At 49.1% G+C, this 12749-nt stretch overlaps 1 protein-coding gene across 8 annotated transcripts in view; it reads left to right on the top strand.

The window, feature by feature from the left end:
* NELL2 (neural EGFL like 2) overlaps window positions 1-12749 on the top strand; it is a 398722-nt gene that overhangs the window by 172992 nt on the left and 212981 nt on the right. For all 8 annotated transcript variants that reach the window (XM_070049719.1, XM_070049717.1, XM_070049716.1 and 5 more), the window contains 6 exons: window positions 1402-1575; window positions 1665-1761; window positions 3295-3367; window positions 3542-3624; window positions 4479-4607; window positions 6006-6108. In XM_070049719.1, coding sequence (XP_069905820.1) covers window positions 1402-1575; window positions 1665-1761; window positions 3295-3367; window positions 3542-3624; window positions 4479-4607; window positions 6006-6108 — 659 coding nt within the window. The remainder of the gene's footprint in view (window positions 1-1401; window positions 1576-1664; window positions 1762-3294; window positions 3368-3541; window positions 3625-4478; window positions 4608-6005; window positions 6109-12749) is intronic.

Below are 12749 nucleotides of genomic sequence, written 5' to 3'. Positions count from 1 at the left end.
ACACTGCATAAAATTCTTGCTAGGCTGTTCTGTTGTCATTATCTTGGTGTTGATTGTTGTTGGTTGTCTTCACTAAGTCTGAGATCATTTTGGTTTTTGGTGTAATAGATGATTTTTTATTAAAATGTGGATGTGTTTGTATCATGCTCTGAGACTTGAATCCTGTCTAACAGCTTTGTCTGACCCTGCTCTGACAGGGGAAGGGAGGCACCATCTTGTTGTGGCTGGGTGAGGGGCAGTTCCTGACTGCCTGCTTGGCCCATCTGCTGACTGTGAGAGAGTGAACGTCCAGTTCCCTGTGTGGCCCCGACTGAAAGTTGAGGTAGGCTGTTGGTGAAAAGCCTTACCTTCCTCTGTTCTTTTTTGGGTACCTTCTCCCGATGGGGGAGGTGTTTTGCTACTGACCGATGGAGGTGGGAGTACAGACTTCTCCTTACATGGTCTCCTCTAGTGCTGTGGTCCCTTGTAGCCACCTCGTGGGATTCTAAGTCATGACTGTTCTTGGCCTTCTGTAACACAGCTCTGGTGTTGGTGCCTCTTTTCTGCCCCAAAAGAGTGGAAATCCAGGCTTCTTACTTAACTTTAATCAGTATGGTGAGAGATGGGACCATAGTGTTTTTTTTTCCTTAATATGTATTTATTTGAAAAAGTTATCAAGTAGGGGATATATATATATAGACAGAGAGAGAGAGAGAGAGAGAGAGAGAGAGATTGAGAGATTGAGAGATTGAGAGATATTAAGATATCTTCTATCTACTGGTTCACTCTTGAGGTGGCCACAATGGCCAGGGCTGGGCCAGGCCAAACCCGTGATCCAGGAGCTTCATCAGAGTATCCTCCATGGTTGGTAGAGACCTAAGCACTTGGGTCATCTTCCATTGCGCTCACAGGCCATTAGCAAGGAGCTAGTTCCCGAGTGGAGCAGCCCCGACTACAACTGGTGTCCATATGGGATGCTGGCATCACAGGCAGTGCTTTGCCAGCTACTCCATAATGCCAGCCTCAAGGGACGTAGTGTTCCCCGTGAACTTTGGAGTCGATGGCAGTTAGCTGATGAAAGTTTCATTCTCACTAGGCAGCCCCCTTTGTTGTTAACTCTGTGGGGCCTGAATCCATGGTTATCTCTAGCTCATGGGCTGCTACTGCTGCATGTCTGGGATATGTGAGGCAAAAACACAACCCAGGGAACTCGTCTCCTCGTCTCCATACTGTCTCTTGGCTCCCCTCCCGTGGTCCCTTGCCTCCATTGTTCATGCTGTTCTTAGGTTTATCTTAAACACAATGCCTAGTTGTACCAAATAGGGAAAGTGCACCTGCTCCCTATTTCTGGAGGCAGAGGTCACCTCCATCACCTTGACCGGTTTACACCGTGTCCACCCATGGGGCCTCCTCTCTGTGCAGGTACCTGGAACTGGAAAGCAGTGGCCATCGGAATGAGGTCCGGCTTCACTACCGCTCAGGCAGTCAGCGCCCTCACACGGAAGTGTTTCCTTACATGCTGGCTGACGACAAGTGGCACAAGCTCTCCTTGGCCATCAGTGCCTCCCATTTGGTTTTGCACGTGGACTGCAATAAGTAAGTGAGATGTTGTCATTCTTGGGAAGTGGGGATTCTGAGGAATGCTTGTCTGCTCACGTTCCTGCTCTGATGTTTCTTTCTTAAAGAATTTATGAGAGAGTGGTGGAAAAGCCCTCCACAGACCTGCCTGTGGGCACGACATTTTGGCTGGGACAACGAAATAACGCACATGGATATTTCAAGGTACCTTTTGTCTAAAGTGTGAGCGTAAAGTATAAATGCAAATGCTTTCTGATGAGTTTAGCAAAGTGCAGTTCATGCTTTAATGTGTGAAACAAAATAACTTAGTTTGCATAGATTTTTATCAGTATCTACTTCTGTTTGCTTCACACTTGTGTTTTTTACACCAATACTTTATTTAGCTGACAATGAGTGTGGTCTTTGGACACTGTGGAGATGACCACAGGGCTGCAGTCAGGACGGCCTTCCCGTTCTCCTGTAGGTCTTTTCTCCCTTTGCTTCACACACACCAGCCTGCCCAGGAAGTGAAGTGACTGCTCAGGGCCAGGCTGCGAGTCGTGGGCACACGTGGGCTCTGAGTCCGTGTTTGTGAATCCTCCACACGGATGCTCTTGTCTGTCTTCAGTGTGGGCAGGCATGAGCTGTGAGTGCCCACCCTGCCTCCATGATCGTGACAAGTCAGAACCCTCACACACCTTGGGGTGTGTGTGTGTGTGTACACCACTCCAGGGGCTCGCATTTTTACTGTGGTCTGTGAATGGCATCCCAATGTGCAGTGCACACACTATATCATGTCCATGGTAGTCTTGTCTTCCTGTGATAGGAGTTAATGCACGTGGTGGCTCCTCAGACAACACCCAGGGACACAGCAGCGCCCATGATGGCCACAGGGTGTCTGATCAGGTTACATGACTGGGGGTACACAGACCATAGTCCACATAGGTACTCACAGTTGACTGTCACCTGTGAGTGCTGTCACCCCTTCAGCCATTCTCTTTGCCTTTTTCTAAAGGATATAGTGAAATTTCAGTGGAAGAAAATAAATGATGTTGGGAAAGGAAGAGAGGGTGGTGGCTGCACGGGCTGGTGGGAGTGTGTGTGATGAGCCTGTCTCTGGGCTCTGTGTGGTCCTTCGTGGCTGAGGACACCAGGTGACATGTTGTCTGTTTAGGACGGGTGGTATCCACTGGCCTTGGAGAGAGGTGCGGGCTGGGCTGCCTGTGCCTCCCATGCTCGTGGCGTGGTTTTGCTGCAGCCGTTTGGGAGACTGTCGTCCTTTGCAGTGGAGAAGAGAGCTTCCAGAGCCCCCGCTGAGAAACAAGACGTACTCGCATGAGGGCTGTCTTCATGACTCGCTTTCTCTTTCTCTGTCCCCTGCTTTCTCATGGTTACGGTGCATTTGGAATTGGGGTCAGTTTCTGCATTGCTGAAGGCAGAAGGGGTTTCCAGGTTGGGCTTTCAAGGTTCTTGTAAAGGGCTCCTCGAGCCCCCCTTCAGTGGATAACAAGAAATAACTCTCGGAAGGACATGGCCAGTTACAATGACTAACTACATCTTCACATTGAACCTGGAGGGAGGCTGCGTGGGTGGTCTCTTGTTTGGCCTCGGTGTGGAGTGGAGGCAGTATATTCAGAAAGACTTTATTCAGGGATTTGGAAGAGTCTCTTCTGTAATGTTTTTCTTCATGAACTTGGCTATTTTATGTAATCTGAGTGAATGAAAGTAATATGTGTTTTAAAAATTTTTCATTTACAGGGTATAATGCAGGATGTGCAATTAGTTGTCATGCCCCAAGGATTTATTGCTCAGTGTCCAGATCTAAATCGCAGTAAGTTTATTAGTTCATGTACTGTGTGATGTGATGAAAAGTTTCCTTCTTGCTTAATTTTGTACAGGATGTCAGTTTAAAAATAGAGTTCCATTATATTGGTTGCCAACATAGACTTAGCTAGATTGAACCTTTTATAAATATACCTTGACAATGTCCTGTTTGTAATTCCAGCATGTCCAACTTGCAATGACTTCCATGGACTTGTGCAGAAAATTATGGAGCTGCAGGATATTTTAGCCAAAACATCAGCCAAGGTAAAGCAACTCAGGAATACAGTGAGGTCACTTAGAAATCCTGCGGGCTCTTAGCGGTTCCCGTTATAACTACACATTTCCACCTTGGAGACTTCTCTTGTACTGCACCACTTTCTAGAACTGATTCTCAATTCCTGCCCAGGCAATGGCCTTATAAATATTCAAACTCCCACCATCTGTCCAATAAATGGTTCAGTAACTCAGCAATGAGGCAGGCTACCTGGCTCATACACTGCCACTATGGCGAGATTTGCTGTTGTATTATTATTTATGATTACAGATTGTTACTGTTGTATACTTGTCATTAGCTTTTCCTTGCCAGCCAGGAGGGGCAGGGGAGTGAAGAGAATCCTGGCACTAGTTTCAGGTCCTGGAGTTGGTCGTGTGCATGCTTCCTACAGCGGGTTACGTTCTGTCATTCGCTGGTGTCTCAGCACACACAAGCACAGTCGGGTCACTGTGTCCTGGTCACCGGTGACCTGACCCACCTGCAGTCATGTTGCACAGCTACAATTTCTTTTTTACGCGATACTTACATTCTAAATTTTTTTCACTTGATTACACACATTAGCAAGATTAAACCTTTACAAAGCTGGAGCCTGTGTCTCTGCATTGTGGGTGATGCTGATTGGGTTCAGCCTCCAAAGCCCTTTGGTCTCAAAGGCAGGGAGCAGATTCATTGCACACCAACACACGGAGGAAAGTTCTTTCTGTCTGGCAGAAGGCTCACATGCATGTCTTAACACAGCCGCCCATGTTGTGAACCTGTTAACTCTGTGGTGCCTTCTAGGGGTGGGGTCTATTTTTTTGTGGTTCTGGCACCATGAGCAGTGACCACTTCCTCTCTGCCCCAGCTGTCCCGAGCCGAGCAGCGGATGAACAGACTAGACCAGTGCTACTGTGAGAGGACCTGCACCGCAAAGGGAGCCACCTACCGAGACCTGGAGTCCTGGACAGACGGCTGTAACAACTGCACGTGCCTGGTAGGGGCTCTGTTTGGTTTCACTCTCAGTGACACACATGCCACACTCTTTTAAAAATGGATAAAAACAATGCAATCACAAACATTTCAGATCCATTTCTTCAACACACAGCACTCAACAACCAGAAAATCTGGTCACATCTAGGAGCTGAGTGCTGCCTCATTAACTACACTTTTGGCCTATAGAAGGAGTATGGCTTAGGAATGCTATAAAGGTTAGCTTTATTGGCACATCCATGAGGTTGCAATTTAAATGTGGTTGGGAAGGTGATCCCCACAGGTCCTCTCCTGTTACGCTTAACATACCCGAGGGTTTCCCTTCATGTTTTTATTAATGTGTGCCGACAAAGGTGAATTCTACATAGTGGTAAATACTATGTCAAGACTGACTGATCGACAAATAATAGAGCTTAAATAAGATAGTAGTGAGGAACTTACTAATGCAGTAGAATACTTATCACAGTGTTTAAGCAAATATTATTTGCTCACTGATTAAGTAGATTATTTTGTGTTACTGTTTCAGAAATGTATGTTACTTTTCAGAGAAAAGATCAAAGCGAGTGTAGTTTTGACTCTTAAATGCCATGTGCACAGCAGCCGCCAGAGATGGTATTCTGGAAAGGAGTCAGAGATCTTTGTGCATCAGCCTTCAACACGTTGTCCCAAGTGCATCCACTGCTCTGAAACCCATAGTACCGTGCACATGCAAGGATCACAGCGGTGGGGAATCAGCGCGTGTGGACTCTGGTCTTTATGTATGCACACCTATGCTCCTGCCCACATTGCAGCCCTAACAATGTGGCCTTCCCATGCTTGCAGCATGGTGACCAGAAACAGAATTAAGTAGGCAGCCAGCTGCCTTGCAGGGAGGTCAGTGAGATGAGGCAGACACCTGAGCAGCAGTAGGGTCGGGTTCCTGGTATCACCGCTGGCCGTGGCGTGGCTTCTCCTCGGTGGGTTGTGAGCATGGCGTCCCCTGGAGTGGTGACCTGCCCTTGCTTGCTCAGATGTGCTGGGGATTCTGGGTCCTGGGAGTGGGGCTTCCCGGAAGGCAGCAGCTAGAAACCCCGGGCTGCGGGGGCTTGTTTTGTGAGTGCTCTGAGCATCGCCACTATTCCCCATTGAGGTCGTGCCCTTCCCTTCCACTTGCCGGGAGATGGGGGCTTTTGCTCTCTGGGGCAGTTGCTGGACAGAGGAGGAGCCCCTCCTGCTGCTGGAGTCCAGGGTATTTTCCTGTGGGTGTCCATGCTGTGGGCTTCCTGGGTAGCAACTGAAGATAGCAGTGGACTTCGTGACATTGTTTGGACAGAGTTTGAAAGTTAAGAAAACATTCCAAAGTCAACTGGGTGCTGAACTCCAACTTGGGAATTCCTAAAGTCCTGTTTTGTTTTCTTTTTAGAATGGAACTGTCCAGTGTGAAACCCTGGCCTGCCCGGTGCCTGAGTGCCCGCTGAAGTCAGCTCCGGCGTACGTGGACGGCAGGTGCTGTAAGGAGTGCAAATGTGAGCACAGCTTCTGTGAGGCACACTTTTTCTTGCTCTAATAAAGCTTCCCTTAGTAAATGCTCACCTAAGGTTGGTGGAATGTGCACAGGCTACACAGCTTCCAGAACTGGTGGAGAGGATGACCACCAGCTCTGTGCTGGCTGACTCCGTTTTGACTGCTGCTCTTCTGCTACAGTAGAGGGATCTGCTGTGTACCGTGATGCAGCCGGAGAGGTGCATGGGGCTTTCACTCAGGCACCGCTCCATGCAGGCAGCTCCCGGAGAGGTCAGGATCATCCAGGAAATCTGAGATAGAGTGCCTTTCACTGGCAGGCGATTGCTCCCTTAGCCCCAGAGGAGAGGCCACGATGTTCCAGAATCAGTTGGTGGAGACACAAGGAGGCTCACCCCGCTGCCTATGGCACCTGTCCCCAGTTGGTGGCATGCAGCTCACCTCGGTCACCTGTGCCTCTCCACAGAGGGGTTCTGGGTCACCCATTACAAACAAATCCTTTCACCTATGCTGCTAATCTCTTAACAGATTTGACTTAATTCCTTGTGAAAAGCAGTTATTTAGTAGCTAGTAGCTACTTTTGTACAAAGAAGTAGTGAGGCATATGAACAGTGTTCTTCAAATGCTTGCGGAATACAGAGCTGCGGTCATATGGATATGCGGGGTCTCCCGAGAGTTCATGGGAAGTGTTTATGATCAAAAATATGCACAAACTTTTTAAAAAAATTGTACCAGCAAACCTTGTTCTTTAATTACGCTTTTCCATGAACTTTGTGAAGCACCGTTGTGTGCTCACGATAATGGTGTAAAGAGACAGAGGATTGGGGTGGTTGGGGAGCAGAGGGCAGGAGGGAGAGATGGGGGTGGAGGGAGGCCGAGAGGTGGGTATGAGAGGGTGAGATGGGGGGGGAGAGTTGGGGATGCAGAGGGAGAGAGAATTGGTGTCCCCTCCCTGGGGTTTTTGTGTGAGCCCCATTCCTTTACCATTGGATTCCGTGCTGTGCGTGGTGCTGCTGCTGTCATCAGACAGGGATCAGGAGGCCCCTTGCACAGGGCATTGATCGGGTTCCCTCAGGAGCTCACGCGGCCTAATTCGTGAGTTGCTGCATGGAAGCCGGTGCACCTTATGAGAGTGTGTTAGCCTTGCCGGGCGGGTTGGGCAGGACCAGAAGGAGGGAATGCCGCGGTCCTATGGCTGCCGCCAGCCGTTCCCCTTGCTGAGGAGTGGGTGGGGCCTCCCACGGACTTCACTTAGTAAGTGCAAGCTTGTGGGGATGGTCTGTGGTTCTGTGGGTATTTGGAGGAGCAAGAGAAGGGCATAAGATACAGGCAGGGCTTTATGGTCACAACACTAGGGAGGCACCCCCTGTGTTAGCTGTGAATACGGTAGATGAGCACTGGACGATACCAGCTGTGTTAGACACAGGGTGGCTGAAGCGATGGATGCTCCTGATGGCGCAGTAGATGCAAGTGGTGCGTTTTCAGTTCTGATGACTGCACTGTCCGCTCAGACCCCCACTGGTAATCTTCGCGGAGTGTTGATGGCAGACTGTGGCACTGAGGATGAGAAACCAACCGGGTTTACCTCGGAGTTAAACAGTTAAAGTTAGGTGTATGAAATCTGGGTGAACCACAGCATCAGCCAACAAATCCCAGAAAGTGAGTCCAAGTCTCATTTCATCTGGATAGAGATGGCGGGACGGGGTGACTGGGCGTCCCTAGTGCCTGCTGGCCTGGTAATGTGATGGCCACTTGGACTGAGCTGGTGCTTCTGCCCACGGGAGGTGTATCGGTGGGCCTCATCTGATCTCCTCAACCCTTCTCTAAGTAGAGCCTTTGTGTGACCTGCCCAGGGGAATACTGTGCACCCCAGTGTACCCCAGGTCCCACAGGGGCTCCTGCTGAGTGTCCTGTGCTGCGTTCATCCCCGTGACCCCACAGTGGCCTCTGTCCTTGCAGCAAAGCCCACCAGAGGCACCTGGAGACAGCCAGCCAGCAGCACACCACCCCTGGTGGCTCTTCTGTGCACTTCCAGCTTCCAATCCTGTCATTTACTTTTGTCTCAGGTGCTCTGCGAACAGCCAAAGCACAGATTCAAGACACATCTAGAAAACCAACTGCAGACATCCTAGGTGACTGTCGCCCTGATGTAGAATGGGCTCAAGGAGTTAGAGCAAGTCTCAGCCCAAGTTAGAAGGCAACAAAGAATTGTCAGAAAATAATTAACTGATGCCTCGGAAGTTGTTAATGACAGTCACTGAGGTTGGAAACGATTTTCAAGTGTTAAGTCCTCATTTATTTTCTTTTGCTAGATTGTAGATTTGGGGTTGTACACAGGGCTGCACCTCACACCCGAGTCTTCAGCAGTTCTGGCCTGATGTCCTGATGCCCTTTGTGAAAAATGTTCGGGCATAATGGGTTAGGCCACTGCCTGTGATGCTAACATTCCATATGGGTTCCCATTGGAGGCTCAGCTGTTTCACTTCGGATCCAGCTTCCTGCTAATGTACCTGGGATGGCAGTGGAAGGTGACCTGAGTTCTTGGACCCCTGCCGTCCATGTAGAGGACCTGTGTGGAGTTCCAGGCTCCTGGTTTCAGCTTGGTTTAACCCTAGCCATTGCAGTCATTTGGGGAGTAAAGCAGCAGATGGAATATCTTTCTTTATGTTTCTCACTCTCTATTTGTAATTGTGCCTTTCAAATTTTTTTAAATGGCAAATTCAATTACTAGAGAGACGACAAGTGCAAGACAGGTGGGTGTGACACAGGACTGACTGGAGCCAGCCCAGCAGCAGTAGCGTTAGTGGTATTTTCTCAGGGAAGCCCGGTTCACGTGGTGAAGTTGATATTGCCCATCTTCTGATTATACAGCATCAGAGTTTCAGTAGATGACACCAGCGATATTTTGTTAAGCTCTGTGTTGATGGGACATCAGGTCACTTTAAGCTTAGGTTAAAAAGCCCTTTCGGTATAGATGAAATGGGCTTACCCTCGTGTCTGGGGGTCGGGATTGGGCAGCACAGGTTCCTACCTGTGCCACCTTGTTCCTCACAGCCTCAGCTCCGTCATCTGCACCAGTCACATTGACTCTGCAGGGCTTGTATGAGGACTGAATAAGTAACAGATGTGAAGAGCTTAGAAAGATACTACTCCCGTTACTGCTCTTATTCACAGAGCTGTTCATGTTTCCATCGGTAAACAATGCCAGAGCTCTCTGGGGCCTCAGAACACCCTTTGCTGTGGGTGAGGTCAGGTTTTATGGCCCCTGTGTGGAAAGGACTCCAGGGAGGGGCTTTGTGAAGGTCTGACAGCTTGTCTCTGTCGGGCAGCTCAGAGTGCCCATACCGTCCTCCCCCTTGCGGTTGTAGGCACCTCTCAGTCCTGGTTGACCGTCGGAGCCAGTGCCCTGTCCATCAGGTCTTTTTGTGTAGGTCTGGTTTCCCTCACTCAGTCTTTCTGAGATCTGTGGGTGTTTGATTCAGGTCAGCCATGTGGATGAAGGCCAGTCTGCTGCCGTGTGTCATGTGTAAACACGTGGATGTGGGTCACTTTGTACATGTGGATGAAGACACTCGCCCTCACGGCTGTTTGTCTCTCATGTGTAAACACGTGGATGCAGGTCACTCACTCATGGCTGTGTGTGTCTCATATGTAAACAAGTGGATACAGGTCACTTGCTTAATGCTGTGTGAGTCTCATATGTAAAGGTGTGTACTCAGCTCACTGTCATGGCTGTGTGTCTTGTGTAAACACATGGATGCAGGTTACTCGGTGCTGTGTGTGTCTTGTCTAAAGGTGTGTACTCAGCTCACTGTCATGGCTGTGTGTGTCTCATGTAAACACGTGGATGCAGGTTACTCAATGCTGTGTGTGTCTCGTGTAAAGGCGTGACCTCAGCTCACTGTCATGGCTGTGTGTGTCTCATTTGAGTTCTGGAACCTCATCAGCCTGTTGGTGAAGGGCAGTTTGGGCTGTAAACATACCCTTGTGGAAACCCTCTTTACACCATCTTGACCTTGAGTGTACCTGTGTTTCTGGTAGTTGTAGACCTAAGGGTGGACATGTTTGTCCTCTAGGCAAAGCTCTGGAAATCCATTGCCAAACTGTTTGGCCAGTTCTCCCTGGCATGCCACTGGTTTCTTCTTCTCCCTAGTGATGCATGGGAATGCCAGCTGCTCCTGGCTCTCACTGATGCGGGGGTTTTGGGCCGTTGTAATCGTAGCCGTCCCGATAAATGATATTGGCACCTGATCATGTGCCATTGCTGATGAGCAGCTTCCGTACGTTCGTGGACTGCTTTCATTGACTTCCAGCAGTCGGCGTACGTAGAGAGGTTTCTTTTTTGCAAGTGGTGGTCGTTTGGGTGTTTCTAAGTTTTCTATTTGTGCATTTTGTTTGCACACCAAACTGAATGATTCTGGCTGTGTTACTCAAAATGCATTGCAAAGTAGGAGTGGAGATTAAATTACTGCCTGTCAAATATTTCGGCATTTATAAAAGGAGATGGTAATCTAATAAGGCCGATTCAGAGACTTTGGAGCAAAACTCTATGGACTGTAATTCACCAGGATTCTCTTTGTTCTGAGAAAGGGGCAGGGTGTAGTTTATTTAGGCTATGGTGCAAAGGAGCCAGCAGACGCAGCTGTCTGTAGAGTGGTGCTGGGAGCCAGGGATGTGTGCGGAGCTCGCTTGTGCACGACTGTCATGTGGTTGGCCTCACAGGGACACACGCGCTGCCTGGCCTCACAGGGACACACGCGCTGCCTGGCCAGTGCTGATCCCGAGCAATCGTGAAAAGGTAGAAATAGCAACCAAAAGATGGGGTATTGTTCTGCATGTGCTGTGCCACGTTTTTAGAATATTTCTGCAAGTATGTGTTCAGTAATGAATTATCACATCCCAGCAAACAATGGAACGAAGTGAAGCCGGCGTTGTCTCTTTAAATCCTGTGTTCAGCCTCAGTCTGGATTCAGTCTTTTCTCACTAAAATTACTTAAATTCAGTATTTCATATGATACTGTGTAGATCATAGATGGGATGCTTTTCCAATTCCATAGGTATGTATAAAAACAGGCAGGGAAGCAGTGCCTTTGTGCATTGCCTTTTTAAGATAATGAGCTTATAATAGGTAGTATTTTCACAAAAGACAAATAGCTAGGTTTTATTAAAGTGAGATTTCATCAAGATAAGCTGTAGGTTTCCTAAATGCTATCATCAGTTTGGTGCTGATATTTTTTCATTAAACTCTTTGAAAAAGCATTTGGCATACTGCTACCTTTTAGATGTTTAAAAACTGATAGACGAGAGATTAGTGCAAAAATACTGAACTGGCAAAAATACTGAATGGCAATTCATAAAGAATAATAATTGTACTAACAGTTTTGCCTTCAGATTAATTACCGAGAGACACTCGTGTGTCTCTTAGTGATCTTTTGAGAAATGCAGACCCACTGCAGTCAGGAGCAGAGTTGGGATGCCAGGAGGAGGAGGAGCAGAGGCCAGGAGACGCCAGTGTCACTGAGGCTGTGTGGCCATGCCCTGAGCTACGCCTCAGCAGTGGGAGCTCTGTCGTTTGTCTTCCTACTCCTGCTGTGGGGTTTAAGTGCTGCTGTGCGTGTTAATGGTCAGACCATAGGGACGGATGAGAACGGGCCTCCGCGTTCTCCCTGCCCAGGCCTCTAGCCCCGTCTCTTTCAGTTGAGTCTGGGCGCCTGCACTCACCCAGGCCTGGGCAGGCCTCTGTGTTGTGTGAAGATGGTGTGTGTGGCGGAGACCTTTTCGTACCCGGGCAGCGCTGCTGCCTGTCACTGCACCGTGCACGTCAGTGTCGCTGGGCTTCTTGTCTCTCACGGTGTCGTGATGGTGTCTTCGTTGTTTTTCCTCTCCTGGGAGACAGTGTTGTGGGATGCTGTGCACACAGAGCTGTGTGGACGAGCTGAGGTTGCTGCTCAGCCACCCAGTGCTTGAGGTACTGGCAGCTCTTGCCAAGGTGGTCTCCCTGGCATGACGGAGTGCTGGAGGGCACCATGGAGGGAGCCTGAGAACCCTCCTGGCCTCCCACTTCTGCTCGCGCTTTCTGGGGTGCCTGTTTTCCTTAGGCAGCCCCGACAAGGCAGTGGACTCCCAGGGGACAGATGCCCACACTTGTCCCACCGCGCACGGCGCTGTCTGGGAGCTCCTGTAAGGTGCTGTTGAGATTGCCTCTGCTCTGCATCGCCGGCGCAGCCCACGGGTGGCCTGAGAATACACTGAGCGCATTTTCCTGCTGTGGAAGGATGAGGCCCTGCTTTGTCCACAGTGATGGAGGGCACTTAGCTTCTGGGTTTTCACCCTGAAATGTAATTTCTCTTCATTATTAAAATCCTTGAATAAGTGTATTTTGTGGGTTTTAATATTTTTCATGCCCCATTACCTTTTCTCGAGAGAATTTCTCAGCTCATATAATGACGTTGCTTAAATGGCCTCAGTCTCTTCAGGAGAAAGCTCTATGCAGATCTGTCTGAAATAATAATTGGATCAAACTGTTGAGCGCAGTTCTAGAGGACTGAAAATGGGACTCGGAGTGCTCAGGAGGCCGGTGCTCCTTGAGACAGGTAGAGGGTTTCAGAGTGCACCATGCAAAGCTATGGTGATGTGGCTTTCACTC

Source organism: Oryctolagus cuniculus, chromosome 9 (genome assembly GCF_964237555.1).
Source record: "Oryctolagus cuniculus chromosome 9, mOryCun1.1, whole genome shotgun sequence".
NCBI lineage: Eukaryota > Metazoa > Chordata > Mammalia > Lagomorpha > Leporidae > Oryctolagus > Oryctolagus cuniculus.
Note: the sequence above shows the minus strand (reverse complement) of the source record. Positions and strands in the feature narration are given on the sequence as shown.